The sequence below is a fragment of the Malania oleifera genome, chromosome 1, assembly GCF_029873635.1.
Source record: "Malania oleifera isolate guangnan ecotype guangnan chromosome 1, ASM2987363v1, whole genome shotgun sequence".
NCBI lineage: Eukaryota > Viridiplantae > Streptophyta > Magnoliopsida > Santalales > Ximeniaceae > Malania > Malania oleifera.
The window spans coordinates 136470587-136495048 of record NC_080417.1 but is presented as its reverse complement, the minus strand read 5'-3'; the positions used below and the strand labels follow the sequence as shown (position 1 = coordinate 136495048).

The 24462-nt window shown below is 35.7% G+C and overlaps 1 protein-coding gene across 1 annotated transcript in view; it reads right to left on the bottom strand.

Annotated features, from left to right (window-relative positions):
• LOC131146223 (plant intracellular Ras-group-related LRR protein 6) overlaps window positions 1-9274 on the bottom strand; it is a 62204-nt gene extending 52930 nt beyond the window's left edge. The window contains exon 1 of the mRNA XM_058095661.1: window positions 9022-9274. Within this exon, the coding sequence (XP_057951644.1) occupies window positions 9022-9086 (65 nt within the window). The 5' untranslated portion in view covers window positions 9087-9274. The remainder of the gene's footprint in view (window positions 1-9021) is intronic.
• Window positions 9275-24462: the final 15188 nt, after the last annotated feature.

Genomic DNA, 24462 nt, shown 5'->3' with positions numbered 1-24462 from the left:
TCTGTTAAGGAGATATATTATTCTCCTATTTATACATTCATAATCTATCAATGAATTTCTTTTGCTATCCAAAAATAAAAAGAGTCTTTAAAATGACTCAAACATGGGTCAATAGACAAGTACAAGGCTCGTCTTGTGGCAAAAGGTTTCAAATAAGACCTTGATGTTTCTATATTTTTTCTCCAGTTTCTAGAAGTACATCCATTAGATTATTAATTGCAATTTGCTACAATTTATAACTTACAAATTCATCAAATGAATGTAAAAACTACTTTTTTATATGGGAACATAGATGAAATTTATATGTACCAACCCGTAAGATCGTATAGAGCCTAGCCAAGAAAACAAAGTATGCAAGTTAAATAAATCGCTAAATGGCTTAAATCAAACCCAAATTAGCAGCATGAAAAGTTTGATTCCAGCATTTTGGAAAGGCATGTAAAATAAATGAGAAGTGTATTTATTATCTTAGCATCACTCACATGTTATTATTAGTCTTTGTGGATGATTATCTAATTTTATTGTTCAAATTTGCACGTTATGAGTGAGAAAAAAAAAATTCTTAAGAGGCAAGGCTAATGTTATTTTGGGCTTACGCATGAAAATTACAAGCTTGTGAAATGGTCATTTTCTTGATCACTAGAATTAAATTGAAAAAATTTTGAGTCAATACTAGTATGTGCTAGTGTTATATTAGTAAGCGTGAGTTAGTAAGGGTATTGTAGCCATTGGCATGTACTTAACACATATTAAAAATTGAGGGAGAGACCTAAAATGTGATAACGCCTTCCACTCACCCAATTATTCAACATGTTATCAGAACAAGAGCCAACCTAAACCCAAAATGCATAGCCGCTGCCAAACTAAACCTTAAACATCATAATCCTACACAAGCTTGCTGCTATAGAAGGATCATCTGAACCACCAAAGAACAGAAGCGGGTTAAGGAATTGCCAGAAACTCTTCATATTTTGCCAAACCAACCACATAACAACCCATAAAACCTGTCAATCAGCTAGCCCATTGAAATTCATAGCCAGAGGAGCCCCCACGCACTGCCACGTACCAGCCAAAAGCCGGCAGCTCCAACTCCACACACAGTTTGGGAGAGCGTTCCAAGCAACCTTTTTGCTGTAATTTCCTAACGAATGTCTTGAATCCTCCCCTACACCATAATGTCAAGTTGTTTGTCATGTTTTTTTGTCCAAAGATCTCACATTTTTAGTTGCTCACATGTGGCATTCTAGGAGTGATAAATGGCAATGCCAGAAGCTGTTTGCCAAGCTTTTGGAGTTCATTAAGACCTGAAACAGTGGTATTTCCTATGCTTGTGATTTGTTTCTATCTTGTTCATCCTGTGCTTGTGGTTTGTTCCGGTTGTCGAAGGTTGTGCATTGGAATGAAGTCCATGAATGGGAACAATGTTGTTCATATTTCTGATTTGCAGCTGCATCAAGGTTGTGTGTGTTGAGATGGAGTCCCCAAATCCCTAAAATACATTTCCCTCGTCAGTCACTTGTTTGGGTGAACAGCGTATTATAACTGCCTCAGAGGAGGAGTAATCAAGGTTTGTGCAATATCATGCATACAAGCACAAGCTTACCATCACACTGCATCTTTTGCTTAGAAAGGCAATCCAACATTCTTTATGTCATCTGGTATCTCTCCAACTAGTCCTTGGGTTATCAACGCAGCCACCATTGACCATATGGCACGTGTAACCAACTTCTTTTCTATCTTTGAATATTCTAAAAATCTACCTCAAGTTACCCTTGCTAATAGATCCCACTACTCCAGTTATGGGGATAGGAACAGTAACTCCTACTCCCTCCATCTCTCTTTCTTTTGTTTTGTACATTCTTAAATCCACTTCCAATCTCATATATCTTAATTTACAAAGTCACTAAATTGTTTTGCAGCCTTCTTTTCTGACTCTGTTGTTATTTGAGAGCTAAAGACAGCCAAGATGACTGGCGCAAGACCTGAGGCTGGTGGACTTTACTAATTTGAGTTGTTCTCTCCTCTCCACCTATTGCCTACATGTCGCTACTACACCACTCAAATCCTTGTCACCTTTGGCCATTCGTAAAATTAAAACAGCTAGTTCCTACTTTATGTTCTATCTCTAATCTTGAGTGTGAGTCTTGTTGATTGGGAAAACATCATCATGTTACCTTTGCTTCCCATCAATTAAATGGCGGTTAGCCTTTCATGTTAGTCCATTATGATGTTCAAGGTCATAGTCATGTCACGTCAAAGTTGGGGTTTCTATACTTTGTTACATTTGTTGATGAATTCAAGGTGACTTGGTTGTATTCAATGAAAGATCATTGTTGTTTAGTATCTTTTATATTCAAATAAATACTCAGTTTGATAAGCTAGATACTTCGTAGTGATAATGCAACGGAGTACTTTAGTACCCGATTCACTACCTCTATCACTAACTTTGGCATGATCAGCCATCTTGTGCCTACACTCTGCAACAAAATGAAGTTGCAGAACAAGAAAACAAACATATTCTCAAAGTCCCTCGTATCCTATTGTATCAAATGAATGACCCCAAAGTTTTTTGGAGTCATGTCCTGCTCACTACCTGCTCTCTCATAAATAAAATTCCATCTTCTATCCTTAGTGGTAAAATCCCATATTCACTTATCTTCCCTAGGGCTCCTTTGTTCTCACTTATTCCTTATATATTTGGCAATGTGTCCTTTGTCCATCAATTAAGTCCAAGAATGGATAAGTTGGATCATTATGCTATCAAGTGTATCTTTTTGGGCTATTCATGCACTAAGAAGAGATATTGATGTTGTAGCCTACTTCACATAGATTCTTTGTCTCTCTCATGTCACCTTTTTTAGGTCTAAACCATATTATTTTTAGTTTTTATTGACCTTCACGAGTCCCTTCCTCTACCTAGCATTCCAAATCCTAACCTATTATCTGTGCACAATCCTCCTACATCTTCATCTAGTTTGAGTCCTTCTCATGACTGAGATCATACCAATTTGTAGGTGTACCCAATATGAATCAAAGGAGGAAAGCCTCCTCCAACTTCTACTTCTACGCCCCTAGTTCCCTCGTCAAATGATCCTATTTCTCAAGTGTTGATTCTCCTATTGTTGTTCGGAAAGGTAAATGTACTTGTGCCCAACAGCCAATCTCTACTTTTGTTTTTTATGATTTCTTTCGCACTCGTATTATAGTTTTATCAATGTTTTGTTTTTTGTTGCTCTTCTAAAATCTATTTTTGGAGCCCTATCCTATTTTGGGTGGAGGACTACAACGGTTGAAGAGACGTGTGCGCTACAAGATGATGATACTTGGGATTTGGTACTTCTTCCTCCCGATAAGCCTATGGTTCATTGTCACTTCTTGTATACTGTGAAAGTCAATACACAGGGTTCTATGGCTTGTTTGAAGGCTCGCCGTTACTAAGGGATATACTTAGGTGTACAATTTGGATTATGTAGACACATTCCCTCTGATCACCAAACTTGCCTTAGTACGTTTTTCATGTCCTTAACAATCATGTTACATTTGCATCAGCTAGATGAGAAAAAGGGCTTCCGACATGATTGTTTTTAAAGGAATGTCTATATGGAGCAATCACCTGGTTGTTGCTCAAGGGAGTCGAGCCTAAAGTGTTGACTCAATAATGGATTAAAATAGTCTCCCAAAGCATGATTTGGTAGATTCATTGTTTTCACACTTGAGTTTGGCATCCGACGGTGTGCAGTAGATCACTCTGTATTTTATTGTCACACTGCATCCAGCAAGATTATGCTTATTGTATGTATGGATGATATTGTAATTATTGGTGATGATGATCAAGGTATCCAAGGCCTACATTTCCTATATACTAGGTTTCAGATTTGGGACCATTGAAGTATTTCTTGGGAATAGAATTATCCAAATCTCCTATAGGAATTGTCTTGTCACATAGGAAGTATGTTCTTGATCTTTTATATGAGGCTGGGTCGTTAGGATCCAAACTTGTTGATACACCCATAGATCCTAACAATAAGTCTTCGTTTAGTATTGTTGTTGTTTTCTATTTTCTATTTTTGTTTCAACTTAGCGAAGAAACAACTTATAAAAATGCGTTCATTTATGTTGTCAATTTTCTATTTTTGTTGTTGGTTTTCAACTATCTGCAAAAAAAACAAAAATCAAATTTTATGGTTTTCAGTTGTTTTGACAGCTTGTTGCCAAAAATTTTGATATCTAGAAATAGTTTTTTTGGATTAAATCATTCATTTTATTCACTTTTATATTAAAATTAAAATTAAATGATCACATGAATTTAAATATAATTACAATATAAATATACATAAATTTTCAAAAATAATAATAATAAAGTCAATTACGAAATTTTTTTACTGTTTTTCAATTGTCATGTACAATAAAATTATTATTGTAAAGTAAAATTTAAAATCATAACAATTAAGTAAAGTAATTATAATAAAAACTTTTTTATTATAGCATATTTTTAATGTGTATTATTTTGTAATTTTATTATTTTAATCATATATTTATAATATTATTTGATTTTAAAATGAAAATGAGCATTTTTAAATTAAGTTTTTAACTTGTTTTAGTTTTATAAATATTAACCAAAAAAGTTGTTGGTTTCTGGTTTTTAGTTTATGTTTCTAGTTTTTAGTTTTCGTTTCTAGTTTTTGTTTTCGTAATTTTTGACAGCAATACCAAGCGACCCCTAAGTTAATGTCAAATATGGGTGATTTGTTGTCCGACCCACGACAAAACAAAGACTTATTGGTAAATTGAATTATCTCAGTTACTCAACTAGATATACCTTTCACAACAAGTATTGTGAGTCAATTTCTTGATTCTCCGAGAATGAGAGCAAGTCACTCAGATGCAATAATTCACATCTTGAGATATCTCAAAGGTGCACCTAGGAGAGGTTTTTATATCAAGATTGAGGTCACACTATGTTCAAGGATATACAAATGAAAATTGGGTCAGATCACCTTTCGACAGAAGATCCACAACTAGGTCTTGTATCTTTGTTAGTAGTAATTTGATTTCTTGGAAGAGTAACAAACAAACTGTGGTGGCCAGGTCAAGTGCCCAATCCGAGCATAGGGCCATGGCTCACACTATATGAGAACTTGTTTGGTTGAAGAACATGTTGGAAGAACTCAGTTTTCCAGATTCTTCATCTATGGAATTGATGTGTGATAACCAAGTTGCTATTCATATTGCCTCCAAGGCTCCAACTTAGTCTTCCATAAGTGGAAAAAACACAATGAAGTTGAATGCTAGTAATTTGCCACTTTGTTTAAGAGAAACTTGTGCAGAAGCTCATTACAACCACTCATGTGAAGTTTGATTTGCAGCTTGTTGATTTATTCACAAAAAGCCTTGGGGGGTGTGCTTGCATTAAATTCATTTTTAACAGGCTAGGAGGATATGATATCTATGCTCCAGCTTGAGAGAAAGTGTTGATGATTTATTTGGTCAATTAGCATTATTAGTATGTGCCAATGTTATGTTAGTAAGCATGAGTTAATAAGGGTATTACGGTCATCGGCATGTACTTGACATGTATCATAAATAAAGGGAGAGACCTACCCTTGTGATAAGGTCTTCCATTACCCAATTATTCAACAATGACTATGATAACTACAAGCATCTTTCTAATCCTTTTGATCCTAATACTTAGTCTCAAGTGAGAATGAAAATGAAGTGATTAATCAAAAGGAGTATAATTGCATTATCGGTAACTTATGATATGAACTAGAGGCTAGAGCTAACACATTTTATGTTCTTTGTTTTAATTGTTTAGAATCTGCATCGCATCTTTTTATACATTGTGATTATCTTAGAGGGTATGGAATAAGTTATTTGGTAGGCGAATGTTGGGTGAGTTTGGAAGCATTGGAGGAACTTTTGGCAGTTTCTTTAGTTGCTTTTAGCAACAAAAAAAAAAAGGAGCAGCGCTTTAGAGATGTGCTTTCTTTGCAATATTTTGGGGATTGTGGATGGAGCGCAATGTGCGTGTTTTTTCAGGGAAGAAGTCGTCGCATTTGCTAGTTTGGGAAAAGATACATTATTTGGCTTCTCTTTGGTGTGTGGGACAGGGTAATTTAAGGGGGTGAACTTTTTTTATATTCAGCATGATTGGCATTATCCTTTGTGTTGAATTGTTAGTTTGCACTGGTTATGGTCTTTTTAGTTTTTCAGTTTTTTCTTTGTTTTTGTCTGGATTTTCCCAGACTTATTTAAGGAGATGTCTTATTCTCCTGGTTGTACATTCTTAATCTATTAATGATATGCATTAGGCATACTTAGCAGATTTTCCAGCAAGTGGGGTAGAAAACATTGACATTCCCTTGAGAATAGCTAACCCAAGGATAACCCCTGTTCGCATTCTTCTTATTATACGAAAGAGTTAATCTGATCAATAGCAAGAGTGCTGTGGGACTGATGACTGTCCTCTTGATGCGGATTTTCCTCCCTTCTTCGGGCTATAAATTGGTTGTGCTAAAGGAAATCCCCCTACTCGCCGAAGGAAGAGGCATCTCATGCCATGGTTCTTGTGAAAGAATAGGCTCATCAGCTGTGAAAGAATCTTCTTGCAGATTCATTAACTATAGGCATTAACAAGAGAAAGGACTTTGACTACATTGAGGGGGATGGGGTTCAGCCCACACAATCATGAACCACATATAAAAATAGCTAACCAAAGGACAAAATATCCTATAATTAGGTTCAATGGCAAGAACAAATCTTGTGGTGGTGATAAGAAATGCACTTATATATTTAATCCATCCTTGTTCTAAGTGCATTTATCTTGTAATATTGGGAGGCCGAGTTTTTAAGTTGTTGATGAAAATTAGTATCTCTTGTTAGTGAGTGTTAGAGCCTCTAAAGTTGCAAGAGCACCCTTGACAAATTTCACCTATACGATCATAAGAGTGGGCTGCTCGCTGTGAGGATTGACTTATTCCCAAATATGCTCATGAAACTAGGGTTAGCACAAGGCTCAAACATGTTGACTATTAAAGCCCATGTCAAAGCCTAGCTTAATAAATGCGAGAAATAATATTTTAGGAGAAAACACACTTACACCCCCTAAATTATACCATCCATTACAAATGTCTTCTTAAATTTTTAAAAGCGACACTTACACCTAAACTATCAAAGTAAGTAACGGAGTTAAAATCCAGTAATTAAAATAATAAAATTATATTTTATACCCTAATTTCACTCAATCTAATTTTGTAACAACTTCTTGATGGCAAGAATCAAACAACCTCAAGAATGCCAAAACTATCGTGAAATGTCATTTATACTCACCATAATGCATCATATTTTATGAAGAAAAAAAAATTATTTCATTTATTAAGTTAAATTATTTCTTTAATCAAGCTATTTTGGATACTACAATGTAATTCATAAGAAATATGTTATATAAATAAGTAAAAATTACAATATATAGTATATGCTCTTTTATTAATGTATTTTTTATTAATGAGAATATAGTGTATTTTTATTTTATAGAATCAATTATTTAATTCCTCAAATTTTTATCCCTTTTTTTATTCTTATAATTCAATTAATTTTTCTATTTTTTTAATATGTTATTTCTTTTTTCTTTTTTTGTCATCCACACCCCCAAAATAATTTCTTGTCTTTTTCACCTCATGGTCATTTTTTCCATGCTCATTCTATAAAATATATTAATATTAATATTAATATTTTTTTAGGCTTATAAGGGTAATTTTGTCTAAAAAAATTATTAAGCATTCATGTACCATATCCATTAAAATATCAATTAGATTTCATTATTTTTTGTTAACAGAAAGAATTTTCACAACCATGGAGTTAGTATAGCAGTGTAAGTGTATTTCCCCAATATTTATTTCGCATAAGTAGTCATAGTTTAAGTATGAGACCATTATTACTTTGGAGTAATGTTTATTGTTTCACTAAGTGGAGTTTCAATGCAGAGCGCGCCTTCATTATGCACAATGATCCCTCTTTGACAAATTCTCTAAATATTAAAATGAATGGGGATCGTAGGTACATTTAAATATTAAAGAATTAATGACTATTGGAGAATGTACCTTGAGAAAGGAAAATGTACCTTGGAAGGGGATATGCACCTTCAATTAGTTGAGTCACTGATACATGTATTTCATAGATCCATGGACTATAAATATTAATTTTTTGAACCTACTTTGGACCTACACAAGTATCTATTTAATATAAACACATTTTATGTCTATTAAGTTCATGTATGCCTACAAATTAACCCTCTGGCATTAGCACATCACAAAATCCTCATTCCAACTCAATACTCACACAATCTAAGTCATGGAGAGCTTGATTATCAAAGAAAGGTGTTTCGTGTGTGGAGCTTTTGGACTCTTCTATTTTATTTTGCATAGAAAGAGCCAGCCATACAATTCAATCAGACTATCCTGGTGAAGACAGGTCAATAAATGTTCCACTATATCCATACATAGGCTAAGCCTAAATTGCAAAAGGCTTGAATTTCCTTAAATAGAGTGGAGTTTCTACATTTGATCTAATTGGGATCCTGTTTGTACTCTAATAGTTTTTTATTTAATTTTATATTTGTACTAAATACCCAAGAAACTCAGTACATTCATGATTGGGGTCTATCAACTCTGATCCGTCTGCAACTGGATCAAAAGATCAAATGTAACTACTCGCCCATCTATCATAAACACACGCTCAAAATACTGTTTAATGCCCAAGATCATTTTCTTTTAATCCACTTCCGCTCAATCAATTATTGTCCACACTGCACATAGGTCGACAGTTAAGCTACCAATTCATTTCCTTTACTCTCACTTCTCTCAGAACCAATTTTTTTTTCATTCACTAATGCTCTGTTTGGTTGCTGAGAAAACATAATAAAAGAGAACAAAATTAAAAACAAAACATTGCATTTTTCAAAACAGGAGAAATCAAGACGACTGAGACTGAAATGACAATGAAGTTTCGGCATCTCGTGCGTACCTGAGCGAACGATTGGATAGATTGAGAGAACCAGAGGTTCTCGCAGCTTTGAGCAGCCGATCCATGGCTTCTGGAGTTTGGTTTGCCGGCACTTCCCTCAGGTTCAGATGTCCATGGTGGCTGCTAAAACTCAAGATCCATACCAGGCTGGGACAGCGAGGGCACTGAAATAGAAAGCGCGACAATTTTTTTAATTTTTTATTTTTTAAAAAATTAAATGTTGTGAATGAGATCGGCTGTCGGGGTTGTATTACCCGAATTAGCACCAGCACGGAGAGTATACACAAATTTTTATTTTTAAAAAAATATTTAAAAATAATAAATAATTAAATAGCATAAGTTCTTTTTAGAACTATGACTAGTTATTATAATGATATTTTAAAATAACTAGGATTAGTTATGGCGATAAAAGTATTTTGAGGTAGTTGTTGGTAGTTAAAAAAATATTTTAGAATTGTCATTCATAGTTATGAGAATAAATTTGATATTTTTGAAATAAGGCGCCAAAAAAAAATTCCCTTTTACAGTATTACATAGAGAAAATAAAAATTAATTGAATAGTATAAGTTAATTTTTTAATAGTTATAAATAATTATAAGGGTATTTTAGGATAATTTTGAATAGTTATAGGGATAAATTTGATATAATTATAAAATATATTTTGGATAGTTGATGATAGTTACAATAGTATTTTGAAATAATTATTAGTAGTTATAGGGATAAATTTGACACTTTGAAAATATGACACCAAAGGGAGAATTTCATTTATAGTATTAGAGATTTGGTTAGATAAATGATGTGTTCGATAATTATGTACATGGGAATTACCTATGATTCCTATTTGAATTAAACTTATAAAAATAAGCTAACGTATAAAATATTTTGCAAATAGCTAATATTAATCTTAAATGATTATCACTTGTGATTTGTTTAAATGAATCAAATTAAATTTTTAAAATTGTCAACTTATATCCTATAAATTTTGTAGGAATCCTTTAAAGTAAACAAGAGGAGTTAGATTTGTATTCCAATTTCCTAGAGAAATAAAAGTAACCTTGCTTTTAGGGAAATCTTTAATTTGGAGTTCTATTGTATTTCGATAAGGTGTAATAGATAATTATATTAAAATTTATCAAAATTCACCCAAATCCAAATTCAATATTTGAAATTCATGCTCTCAAATGCAACATAACAGTAATTTGATTTTATTGGAATTACAGCTAAAATGACTATATTTTTAATAATGTTGATTGTAATACTAAAACTATTTTTTAACCTCTTACTCTTTCTTGAAACAGCATATATTATTTTTTCAAAAATATAAATAGGATAACATCATGTTTTTAAAAATTGTTGTCAACTAATGAAGATTTTTTAAGTGCATTATGTATTACTATTACACTTTATGATTGCTAGTTCCTTTTATCTTCCATCATGATGTTTGCACTTTTTTATTTAAGTTAGCCTACACTCCTAAACCTAAAAAATGGGAACTTCAATAATCACAAAGTCCACGTTTGGTGAATGGAAGAATAGCTCTCGATGACAAGTAATCGCTCACTCACTTGTCTACCTTTTTTGTCACCTTAGTTCATACATCTATCACAGAAACATGATCAAGCTAGCTAGCTTGAGCTAAAAAAAATGACCTTTTAAAGTCAACAACTTATGGACCCTTCTATAACACTTGTTATCGATAGTTGCAACTCATAAAAGAAAAAAGACACGATGTCAAATTTTATATTAACAAATTAGCAATGATTATAGGAATTGAAAACAAAGCTATGATTACAATTGAGAAAAAAAAAATGACAATCAATGTAAAACTAGCAATAGAGATCTTAAACTAAGTTATCAAAATCAGGGATTATGATCATCTAACCCATTTCGATCCCGTGATCAAAACCTAGAGATATGCTTTTTAGTATAAAATGAGCATTGTGCTAACAAATCACCACCTTGAAAGGATGTCGGGGAGCAAAGTAATATATCAACTAAATTCACTAGTCTAAGGATAAAATATCTTATGATGGGCATCACAATGGAAGGAATAGCAAAGTTGCTCGTTCCAACATTTAAGGGATGGTGGCGAGGGGGGGGGGAGGGGGACAACTAGTCCTCGTCGTTTTTCTTTGCATTTCATTCTCCTTAAGTGAAAGCTCCAAAGTTCTTTGATCAAACATCTAGAGTAGATGGGTTTAGAACTGGAAGAGTAAATATCGACTAAAATCATTTCACTCTACGTATATATCAAAACATGTTCCAATCAATTTAGGATGCCACAAATCAACCCTTGTTAAAGCAACTAAAGTCCAATGAACCACCTTTATTCTCTTTAATCACCAACGCTCATGCACATAGATTTAAATGTAATCACGAGTAAGCCCTTTGCTATGAACCGATAAAGAGATCAATGTTCTGAACTTGGGGATTACCTCCCATTGAGGTCTATGTCCTTATTTGAAAAATAGATTGTTGGATATGTGACTCATATTATGAGTGAATACATGTACCAGGACAACATAATGAAGCATTGAACAAAGCAGACAGAAGGGGAATTTCATCCAGTGTGACATCTCGATTTTCATACATTTTTTTTTATACATAAATAATAATAAATAAATTTTTACTCGTCATCCACAACATTCACAAATCGGCCACGTCAACAACCCTACTACCATTCTTATGACCCAACCCATATTGGGTACTGAGTAAAAAGTCATTTTATTTATATAACCTAACAGTGGAAGATAGTATATACTTAACAACCTGAATACAATACCCAAAGTATTAACATACACATACATACATATTACCATCCCATACTCAAAAAAAACTCAACTCTAGAGAAATTACACCTCCCCTAGTCCCTAAAACTCACCCTATGTGTCAGGGTCTCAGCTCCCTAAGGTTTTAGAGCTCTATCACCTGGTTTATCTCTGTTTCTTGAAAAATTTAGATAATTTGGGTGAAACACATCTTAGTAAGAAGGAATAAATTATTTACAGTGTGTGGTCATATAAGTTCAGTTATCATACACTTTACTTTTCAAATCAACATTTCATCTGAGAAAAATACACTGATAAATATATTCTCATAATCATATAGATATACAACACAAACTTTTATAAGCTTTAAAACCATTTCTCAAGTTTATTCATTTTCAACACATATTTACCCGTGAAGTTCCTAAGAATAGGGAAGATTACCCGCCCATACAGGTAGTTTCCCTCTGCCCTAACACGTTATGCAGCTAGGAATGGCCACATCTGATACTTATTCGGGCACTCACCTTACTCAGTAAGCCCTCAAGTAGAGAGTTTTACTTCGCCTCAATTATTTATATTATTAAATCACACAGAATCATTTCTTAATTTTACCATTTTCTATTTCTCATTTTCCATTATTTCTTTCATTTCTCATTTTAGCCCATTTTATCATTCTTTCACTTTCCATTTCCATTTCACTATCCGGCTCATGAGTATCCCTAGTATCAAATACCAACATCACATTTGTAACTCATGGCCACCCTGAGGATTTTTCTTTCCATGCCATGCTTCCCCCCAAGGTCAAGGTTGTGCAGCCGCGAAGGCTAGATCTAACCGCGGTTGGCCGACCCGGTTAGATCAAAATATCATATCGTGTCTGTAGTACAATTGGCTAGCCTATAACCCTGATCCGGACTTAGGGGGCACAACAACTCTACAAAATGGCTCAGTCGACTGTCACACCACACGCTCCAAGAGTCCGTGTGGTTGCACTACACCACTAACAACAGTACCGTGCTCAATATCACAACCCATCATTAGGGTTTCCATAACTATCCATTAGGGTTCACTACCACATACCCGCAATCATTATACGGCATTGGCATTTCATCAATCATATTTAAATTCCATATTGTTGTATTCATATTTCCCACTTTTACATTTCAGTATTTCCATATCAATATACATCATTATTCTCATATTAGTATATCTCAATTCATCTTAATATAAATGTTCTCATCATTTTTTGTGCACATTTCATCATATCATAATAGTATATATCGTGTTTCACGTATTTCAACATTTCTCAAAATACCCATTTCAGTAATTTGCAAAATCTCATTTTTCATGCAACTCATTTTTACTCGCATATAAATACAATATTTCATTATTTTCCACTAATCACAACAATAATTCTCATTTTAATATTTTCTCATAAATTACTCATCATTATATTTCACATTTTTCAATACACGTCATATGTCACACAATTTTCATATAATATTCATAGTATATTAATTTCACACTCCAAAATATCACAATTTAATATTACTCAAATACCACACAATTTATCTGATATTTATATCATAATAATTTTTAGGTGAAATAACATATGCTCATTTTCACATATTAATTCAAATAGTAGTTCTAAAAATACTATTATAATTTATTCCTCTTACCTGACTTACTAAGAGTCTCGTTAGAACCCAATCCTACGCCCTTGGCGTCCGAAACTCAAATCCTGCAATTCGCATTTTTTCCCAGATTAATTAACTTATTTCCACAAAATAATACTCATATAATCTTCCCTAGGCTCCATATACCCCAAATTAACATTTAAACTATTATTTAACACTCTCACTTAATTTTATGAATTATGCCTACAGGTCCCGAAATTACACCCGCGGCGCTCACCCAGGTCCTAAATTTCAAAAATCTTACTTCAACCCCAGATGCTCAATATACTAGCATTTCTAAATCAACACCAATTAATTAACAATTAGCCCCTTAATAACCCCCTTATCCTAAATTTGGGGTTATGCCTACGACAACCCCACGAGAAATCCGTTTCACTAGACTTATAGAGAATTATCCCTAAATTCTCGTGGTGGTATCTGATCATCAATTGGGCTTATATTTTACAAGAAATTGAGGTAAAAGCATAAATTAGTTTTCCCCAGGAGATACGCCTACGCCGCTCCTACCACTAATCCGCTCTGATAAAAATGACAGCAACGAAGAATGGAGTCCAGCGGTATCTTTCGATTTTCGATCAGGTGAAAATTCGTCACGAAACTGAGGAGAGAGGGAGAGGGAGAGAGAGAGAGAGAGAGAGAGAGAGAGAGAGAGAGAGAGAGAGAGAGAGAGAGAGAGAGAGAGAGAGAGAGAACTGGGGGAGGGGCTCTGTGCTTCTCTGTAGTTCAAACAGATCCTGAAGCTTCAAAGAAGCTTTAGGATGGCTATATAAAATAATAATAATAATAATAATAATAATAATTATTATTATTATTATTATTATTAATTGATATTAATAATAATATAATTTATTAATAAAAATAAAAATAAATTTTAATTATTATTTTTTTCCTTTTTTATAAATTTAATTTTATTATTATTATTATTATTATTATTTATTTTGGGAATCACTTCACTAATCTTGTATAGCCATTTTTGGGGTTATTACATCCAACCCGAAGTTGTCAAAGGTTCGGTTATAATCATCAATGGGTTGGCTGTAACTGTCGATGACTTGGTTCGACGCAAATACGAAAACTCTTATTGCAAACCTATAGATTGGGGGGATTTGGGGGTTTTATCTCTGGGATTTGACCTAGAGCCTCTTGTGCGTATAGGGTTGGTATAAATACATTTTATTGTAACCCTAATTGTAAGCTTGAACTATCAAAGAGTGAAAATCGATCATTGCTCCCGTGGACATAGGCAAACCTTTCCGAACCACGTAAATCTTGTGTCTCTTGTCTATTGATCTTCAACTATTGTGTGTGAATGTGATTTATGCTTGCTTGATTCGTATATTCACTATTATGTGTTTGCATCAATTGTTCTGATTCAATCCGAGTGATTTGCATTAGTTCCAGATTGGTTCTGAACTAGTATGAGTTGTGCCTGCTTCCGCTGCGTGTTTAACTCCAACAATTGGTATCAGAGTTGTTGGTTCACAATGACTGGGAGCTCTTCGCCAAAGTTCGATGTTGGTAAGTTTGATAGAATGAGGAATGTCTGACTTTGGCAGAGGAGGGTGAAGAACGTGTTGGTGCAACAAGGTATGGTGAAGACGCTATACGGAAAGAAGTCGAATGACATGGATGACCAAGTTAGAAGGAGCTAGATGTAGTAACTCGAAAAAAAAATCTCGAAGGAGATATTTTTAGATATCTATATATAAATATCTTGGAGGTGATATTTTTAAATATTTATATATATAAATATCTTGGAGGAGGTATTTTTAGATTACTTAAGGGCTAAGTTATGTTTATTATATAACTCTCTCTCTCTCTAAACTGCGAATTCACTCTCTCTCACTCCAAGATCTCGGGCAGCTCGTTGCCCCTGAATTAATGATCCAACATTACTACGTGGATCAACGGGTGAATCTTTACAAGTCCTACAGAGTAGAATCTCGATTTGAGGATTTCTAAGTTTTTACCCCGAAGTTGAGGTAAGGGTCGAAAAAAGCCTAGTGACTTATAGATTTGTACTAAATAGGGTGATATTGATATATGGTCTTTCAGTTTTAGGATTTGGGAATTCGTGTGGGTGTTTCGAGCCATTTGGAGTCGTGTTTCGGTATTCGGGAACAGGTAAGGGGATTTATTTATATCAATTATTTTTAAAATCTTATCCGATAGAACTATAGGTTATGTTCATACAGATGTTTTGGTTACTTGTTTGGAAAATTTCACTGGATGAGATTGCCGATTTTTCGGGTATGCGGTTTTTGGGAAAAATAGGGTTTCGGGTACTGTCTCCGTTTCCTTTAGAAAATCGTTTATTTGAATAAAACTAAAGTATAGAGATGACCGTACCTTTATTCTATGTTAAAAGGTATTTCTAGATCAATTATCATATGATTGTTTAATTATCCAAATAGGTGTGGCAGGAGAGGATATATTGTGATGACTGACTTGTGATGTGTTTGAAATGGAATATAGGAACTGGAGTTCCAAACTGTTCTTAGGAATGGTGGTTACTGACATGCCGGTTTCATTGTCGTGAGGTCAATAATGACATGCCGATTTGACTCTGTGGGGTCATAAGACATGTCGGGTTAATACCGATGGTCGTAAATTACCGGTTTATGCCGAAGAGTGTGAAAACACTAGATTTGTACCAGTTCAATACCATGGGTCAATAATGATATGCCAATTTTCCAGATTATGGTTACTAAAATGTCAGTTCAATACCGTGGGGTCAATAATGACATGCCACTTTTTTGGATAATATCGAGGGTTGTGGAATGCCGGTTCAATACCGTAGGTCAATAATGACATGTCGGTTTACCGGATTATACTGATGATTGTGAAATATACTGGAACTGTTTGTGAAAATATTGGAAATGCGAAATGCTTTGTTTCTTATTGGAATAACACTCATGTGCCCACGCACTGATATAACCCGATTCTCCCTTACTGAGAAGTGTCTCACCCCAATCATGCAGATCTATTTCAGGTCCTTCAAGTAGTCGGACCTAGCGTTCTAGAGGGTTCTAGAGCATAGTATTCTGTTAGTTTTGTAAGTACTGTTGTGAGTACTAAACTGTAGTCGGGATGTCATTTGGATTATGTTGGATACTTTGGGTTGATGTTTTGTATTATGATAGACTTAGTACTTTGGAATAAATGAAGGTAATAGGTTTAAATATGTAAGGACATGCCAAAGAAATGTGAATTAAACAAATAAGAAAAGGGGAAGGAATTTAAAAAGGCAAAAACAACAGGGCTTGTCGACGAGGCACTTTCTCTCTTCGACAAAGCCTCTTATGTGGCTCGTCGGCAAGGTTCAAAGAATCGTCAATAAGTGGATACCAAAAGATTTCAGGATTTTTAGAATCTTAGGCTCGTCGATGAAGCCAACTCCGTCATTGATGAACGCCTTCTTCTACTCGTTGACGAGCGCTCTACTTCGTCGACGAGTCTGTCCAGGTCAACTAAATTATAAATATCTATTTCATTGCTTCATGGTTAAGAAACTCAAAACTATCTCTCTCTCTCTCTCTCTCTCTCTAATTGGAGAGCTCTCTCTCTCTCTCTCTTCGATCCTCCGCTGTTCATCACTCGTATCCACGATCCGACGTTACTACGTGGATCAGGGGGAAAACCTCTACAGTTATAGCGGATCGGATCTTCGTTTTGAGGATTTCCGAGTTTCATCCTGAAATCGAGGTAAGGGTCTAAGTTCATTTTTGGTTCGATAGATCTGTAGTAAATGGGATCGTGTTGAAGTACTGTTTTATGGTTTATAGGTTATGAGAACTAGGTTCGTTGTTTTGGAGTCGTATAGTTTGTGTTTCAAGTTTGGGGAAATAGGTAAGGGGATTTGTTTACATTAGTCTTTTTGGAAAACTAAACCTCTAAAAAGTTAGCTTATGTTTTTATGTACGATATGTGTAATGACCCGAAGAAAAATAGTGTTTGAATAATAAAAGAAAATGGTTAAATAGAAATTGAACAAGAGAAGGCAGTAGCCTTAGCGTTCGTCGATGATGTGGAAGTACAGGCTCATCGACGAAGGTGAGCCTCGTCGACGAGAAGATACCGAGAGGTTGTTAGCGACTCTAAATTTCGTCGACGAAGGGGAGAGCTCGTCGATGAATTTTCTCTTGACCTCGTCAACGAGGTGACTTGGCTCGTCGACGAGACCTCATTGACAAATCCCCTAGTATAAATAGCCTAAAACTTAGTTTAAATGCACAAAACTCATAAATTCTCACACTCTCTCTCTCCTCTACGTCCCTCCTACCTTCTCTCTACGATCTCGGGCCAAATTTATGCCAATTTGACAATCTAAAGCCACCACGACGCTCCTGGAGAAGTTCTCTACATATCTGCTAGAGCGGATCGTTGGTGGGTTTGAGTTGAAGTTCACCCCTAAGTTAAGGTAAGGTTTTTTGTGTCAAATTTGGTCTTTTCATAGTTATAGGAAATGATATTCACGTGAAAATACTGAAGTTTAGTTATGGGAAATATTATTTTCAGGGCATTAAGTGGGGAACCTTGCGGGTGCAGGGCGGATTATTTTAGGGGCTTTTCAGGAATTAGGTAAGGGGATAAACTAAGTTAGAAATTTTATGAAAATGTATGTATAATCTTACAATATTTGGTTTTAGGAAAATGAATATATATGTATATTTTATGTTGGAAAATACTGTGATAAATGACGATGTGTTTAAATATACCTAATACCCATTTTATGTGGCATGAGTAAGATTTATTGTGAAATACTGTTTTCTGAGAAATATAGAATTTTACAATGGAAAAATCGGCGTACGGGCTGAGGATATTTTTATATGATATGCCAGCGTACGTGCCGAGCTATTGAGGTGATTGACCCAGCGTACAGGCCGAGTCTCTTATTTGTTATGTGATGCAGTGTACGGGCCGTGATTGATAAACTATGAAATGCCGACATACAAGCCGATGCTTTTTCACTTGGTATATGAAATGTGATATGATGATAGTGAATTGATAATTATTATTATGGAATAATGATGTATCACGGTTTGGAATACGATATATGTTATCAGAACTTGGTTGGCTTGGTTTAGGTTTACACCAGATACAGTACTGTAGCTATGTGGTCATGTTTATCGTGATATTTGTGTTATCGCTGTCGTACGGGGCAGCATGAGGATGGATAGTCAATGTGGTTATTGAAGTGTTGGCGCCCTGGTGTATGGACCAGTCTGGTAGACCCATCGTGCTTACAGACATTTATTTTGACTTGGCAGCATTCGGCCAGCCATTGTCAGGTCCTGCCTTTAGGCCACACAACCTAGTCATGTTGGGGTAATACATGACATTAGCCAGCTAACATACCAGAGTTGTTTTTGTATTATTATCATTATAAAAGACGGATTATGTTTATGGAAACTCAGTATATTCGGTTATGCAACATACATGTTTTCCCTTAAATAATATTGACAGTTTTACTAAACATGTTTATGTATGCTCTTATGTATAATACAGAATACTCATGTTGTCACACACTGGTATTAGTCTATTTTCCCTTACTGAGAGGTGTCTCACCCCAAATTATTTGAATATTTCAGGAGCCCCAGATATGAGAGCGAATAAAGCTTCGCTGAGATAAATACCGTTGGTCTACCCTTTTTTTTTTAAGGGTAAGTCTTTTTGGTAGGGTCAGATGGGTGTTGTGGGAAACGACCCTAGGACTGGTCTTTGGAGATTTTGGGAGTTGTATTATGGATATAGTAAACTCTAGTTTTGTATTTAATGATATTTCAGGTTGTATATGATTTTATGTTTTCCTACTACCTAGGCTTTCGCATTCTATTTTTGAGATGTTCCTGGTACCCACGGGTACAGGTGGATTATGATCTGTAAGATTTATTAGTTAAAAAAAATGGTAGAATAGGCAGGTCGTTACAATATGACTGCATAAATGAGATTGTGAAAAATACTGGAATTGCACAAGTTAATGTGTTTTATTGTAAATCATATATATAATATTAGGACCACAACTTGTTTGTAACGACCCGAAGAATAATGATATTTAAATAATAAAAGAAAGGGAAATGGAAATCGGAAACAGAAGGAGGCGTTCGTCGACGACATTGCACTTTGGAAGGAATAATCGAAGAAAATTGTCAGGGCCTCGTCGATGAATATAGGGGATTCGTCAACGAAGGTATAAGAGGACCTCGTCAACGAAGGCAAGGTTTGTCGACGAGGAAATACCGAGGGGATGATTTTGGGGTTTCTGAATTCCGTTGATGAAGGGGATAATTCATCGACGAATTTTCTCTTGACCTCGTCGACGAGGTGTCGTGGTTCGTCGACAAAGGCCATAATCTAAATAGGCCTAAAATTCACTTTTGGCTGAAATTTCCTGCGCATAACTTTTCTCTCTCTTCCCATACGGTTCCTCCTCCTTCTCTCTTCGATTTCAGGCCGAATTTATGTCGATTCGACAATCAGAAGCCACCATGACGCTCCTAGGAAAGTTATCTACAAGTCTGCCAGAGCGGATCATCAGTGGGGCTGAGTTAGAAACCATCACAAATCCAGGGTAAGACTTTCTACTTAGTATTTGGTTAATTGACAGTTGTAGGAAGTGCTATATGCGTAGAAATACTGAACTTTAGTTATGGGGAATGTTGTTTCCAGGGTGTTGAGTTGGGACCCTACGGGTGTAGGACAGATTTCCTTAAGGGCTTTTCAAGAATCAGGTAAGGTTAAGCTAGTATTTTATAAAAATATGTATATTGTTATAACATATGATTTCAGAAAATAAATATATTTAGATATGATTTATATATTTGGAAAAATACTGTTGAAAATGATGGTATGTTGAATATGCGAAAAACCTGTTAGTGTGGCATGAGTAGAAATTGTTATGAAATCCTGTTTTCTAGGAATGTATTAATGATATAGATTTTTATAATGAAAAATCGGTGTACGGGCCTACATTTTTATATATTTTGCTAGCGTATAGGTCGTGCTATGTGTATGATTTGTCAGCATACAGACTGAGCTATGGTTATATTTTGTCGGCGTACGGGCCGTGCTATGGATGTAATTTGCCAACGTACGGGCTGTGCTATAATATGATTTGCCGGCGTACGAGCTGTGTTATGGATGTGATTTGCCAGCGTACGGGCTGTGCTATGATATGATTTGCCGGCGTACGGGCTGAGCTATGGTAAAATGTGTAATACCGGCGAACGGGCCGATGATTTTCATGATATACGTATATATGCAAAATGATATGATTGATTAGATAATTAATGATATGAAATATCTATGTATCACAATTTCAATATATGTTATATGATATCAGAACCTGGTTGACTTGGTCTTGGCTAGCACTTGCACAAGATCGTTGCTATGTGTCCATGGTCATCATGATCATGATATTTGTGTTAACGCCTCTGTACGGAGTGGTGTGCGATTGGATGGTTGATGTGGTTTTTAAGAAGTGTGTGAGTGCCCCTGGTGTACGGACCGGGTATGGTAGACCCATCAGACTTACAGACTGTACTTTTGACTTGACAGTGGTCGGTCAACCATTGTCAGGTCCCACCTTCGGGCCACACAACCCAGTCATGTGGGGGTAATACATGACAACAACCAGCTAACTTACTAGGAATGTTTTTGTATTATTAGTATATGAGATGAAATATGTTTATGAAAATGCATATGTTCTGCCATGTTTTGATGATATATATGTTTTCCCAGATTTGACAAAACAGTTACTGAATATGTTCTGTATGGTATATATATAACACGGAATATTGATGTTGTCACACACTGGTATTAGTTGATTTCCCTTACTGAGAGGTGTCTCACCCCAAAATTTTATAAACTTTTCAGGAGCCCCAGATAGGAGAGCGGTTAAAGCCCCGCTGATCTAGTACAGTAGATCCGCCCTTCCAAAAGGATAAGTATTTTGATAGGGTCGGATGTATTTTGTGGAAATGGCCCTAAGACATCTTTTTGGGTTGAGTGTTGTGTACATATATACAGTGATTGTAGTAACTCTGGTATTGTGATGTATGGTATAATAAGATGTTTATGATTGTATGTTTCTTGCTGCTTAGGCTTCTGTTATATGTTCTTATATATCCCTGGTACCCACGAGTCCAGTTGGGCTATGATTTGCTGAGCTTTGTGATATTGTATTCATTGTATAAAAAAAATGTGGAAATTAAGCAGGTCGTCACATTGTTACTATGAGAGCCTTAAAAAGCTCAACATTATATGAAGCCTTAAAAAGCTTAAGCGCGGTTCCGTTGCTATATTCTGGATACAGTGCAACCACACATCTGTTCTTCAGAGTGGGTATCGAGATAGTCAGTTAGGTAGGAGTAGCCACTGGTGGATTAATGGTCCAGATGGATTTAGTGAGACTATAATAACCATAATGACTGACAGTGCCTGCGCAAGGTCGGGCTTGTTCAGGGATTTATGATCGCATAACCCGCGCCAAGGGGTAGTGTTGGCATTAGTTATGATGTTTCTAAGCTGGACGGTGTTCAAAATATGCATATACATGATTTAAAAACTAAAATAGGCAAAGTCACGGGTTTGAGTACCGGGTGGAAGGATTGTACAGTGTATGGGCCTATACCCTACCCTAACTTCGGGAACTCTCGCTTGCAACGATACTGAATTATCTATTACAGGAAATATATAAATATCTCCTATATTACAGTATTGAAAATATGTTATATATGTAACTGCTTTCTACTAGTTTGAATATGCATTGTCACACACTGATGTAATATTTTCTACCTTACTGAGAAGTGTCTCACCCTAACATACAACCTTTGTTTCAGGTCTTGCAAGACGTCGGTCCTAGTTGCTGGAGGGACTTGGAGTGTCATATTGTGTTTAGATTACGTAAGTGTTATGTATATGTAATAGACTTAGTTTAGAATGTCTTTTTGGGGATTGTAAGAATAGGTTATGTTTTAAGCACGATCGTATGTATGTGAAAATATAGTTAGAAACTCTGGTATGTCTTTTAGATTTCCATATGAATGTTTATGTTTTCCGCTGTGCATGAAATTACAGATCAGTATGAAACACCTGTATGTCCCTATTCAGGGCGGGTTGTATATGTATATTTATTAGAGACAAGTATATTATACAGGTGTAGTAGCACTCCGGGGTCGTATAAAGGGTCGGGGCGTTATAGTTGGTATCAGAGCCTTAACCAGCCGAAAGTGTGATGTGAATTACACTGCCTGGTTATGAAAATTCTTAGAGCATAAGTTGTTAGGTTTTGTAGACTATACTTTACCAGAGTTTAGGATGTGGATAAGACATTTGAGTTTTTCTTAGTAGACTTGGAGGCAGAAATCCATTGACAAACTTCTGTGCTTTTCTGGATCAATTGAAAGGTTCAGATAATCACGGCAAGCCATCAACGGTTTTGTTTCCGAGTGGAGGGGCAGAACTTGAGTTAGAATGAGAATGTTGAGTTATCTAAGTGTATGAGTAGTATGAATTTGGATTAAGGAATTGGGTCTATAATACTGTAGTATTATATGATACTTAGGTTATTAAGCTTCTAATCGATTTTCTTAATTGCTTCTTCAGGATGGAGTCCAGGGACAATACTGCCAACGTTGGAGGCAGTAGTAGTGAGGGAGCCGGCCATAAGGTTGGCAGCGACTCTACGAGTGTACTACGGGATTTCACACAGCAGCTTATGGCTGAGGTGGTGCGAACGAATAGGGGGCAGGACCGTCCTACAGTTGAGATGGGATGCTCCATTGACTAGTTCACTAGACTGAAGCCTTCTATTTTCATAGGAAGTGCAGATCCAATTAGAGTTGAGAATTGGATCTAGGAGATCGAGAAGATTCTAGATGTTCTGAACTGCATAGAGAAGCAGAAAGTAACCTTTGCAATGTTCAAGTTGTCAGGGGAGGTAGAGAGATGGTGGGTATCGGTAAAGAAAATGGAGGAGCATCGACTGATACCAGTAGTGATTACGTGGGACCGTTTCAAAGAGTTGTTCTTTGAATGGTACTTTTCAGCCATGGTCAGAAACATGAAGATGGAGGAATTCATGAGCCTAATGCAGGAATCGCTAACAGTTCAATAGTACGCTGCCAGATTCCAGGAGCTATCCCGATTTGCTCTATTCATGATACCGAATGAGGTAATGAAGACCTAAAAGTTTCAGAGGGGTCTAAAGAAGGAGATCCGGAGGCAGACAATGATTTTGAAGTTGCAAGACTTTGCTACACTGGTAGACAAAGCCACCGTAGCAGAGGAGAGCCTTTAGGAGGACGCAGAGGTCCAGGTTTCGAAGAAGAGGCCAGTGCCTCCCAGTTCTTCTTCTGGTGCAAGGCAGGGCAACTAGAAGAAGAACAGTAGTGGTACATCTCAGAGCACCACATCCTTTTATGGTTGTCGTACGCGTGGTAAGAGGCACTCTAGGCAGTGTTAGAGGACTACAGAGGCTTGTTTACGGTGTGGTAAGTTGGGACATTAGGTGAAAGATTGTATCATATAGGGGAACAGCGGAGCCCCACAACATGTGACGCCCCAATTTTCGTACAATTTTTTTTACAATAATAAAAAAATATTCACTCGTCATCAACAACATTCTCAAATCGGCCACGTCAACAACCCTATTACCATTCATATGACCCGACCCGCATTGGGTACCGGGTAAAAAGTCATTTTATTTATACAACCTAACATCGGAAGATAGTACATACTTAATAACCAGAATACAATACTAGAGTAGCAACATACATATATATATATATATATATATATATAGATATATACATACATTACCATCCCATACTCAAACACGGCTCAACTCTAGGGGAATTACACCTCCCCTAATCTAAAAACTCACCATATGTGTTAGAGTCTCAACTCCCTAAGGTCTCGGAGCTTTATCGCTTGGCCTATCTCAGTTTCCTAAAAAATTTAGATAATTTGGGTGA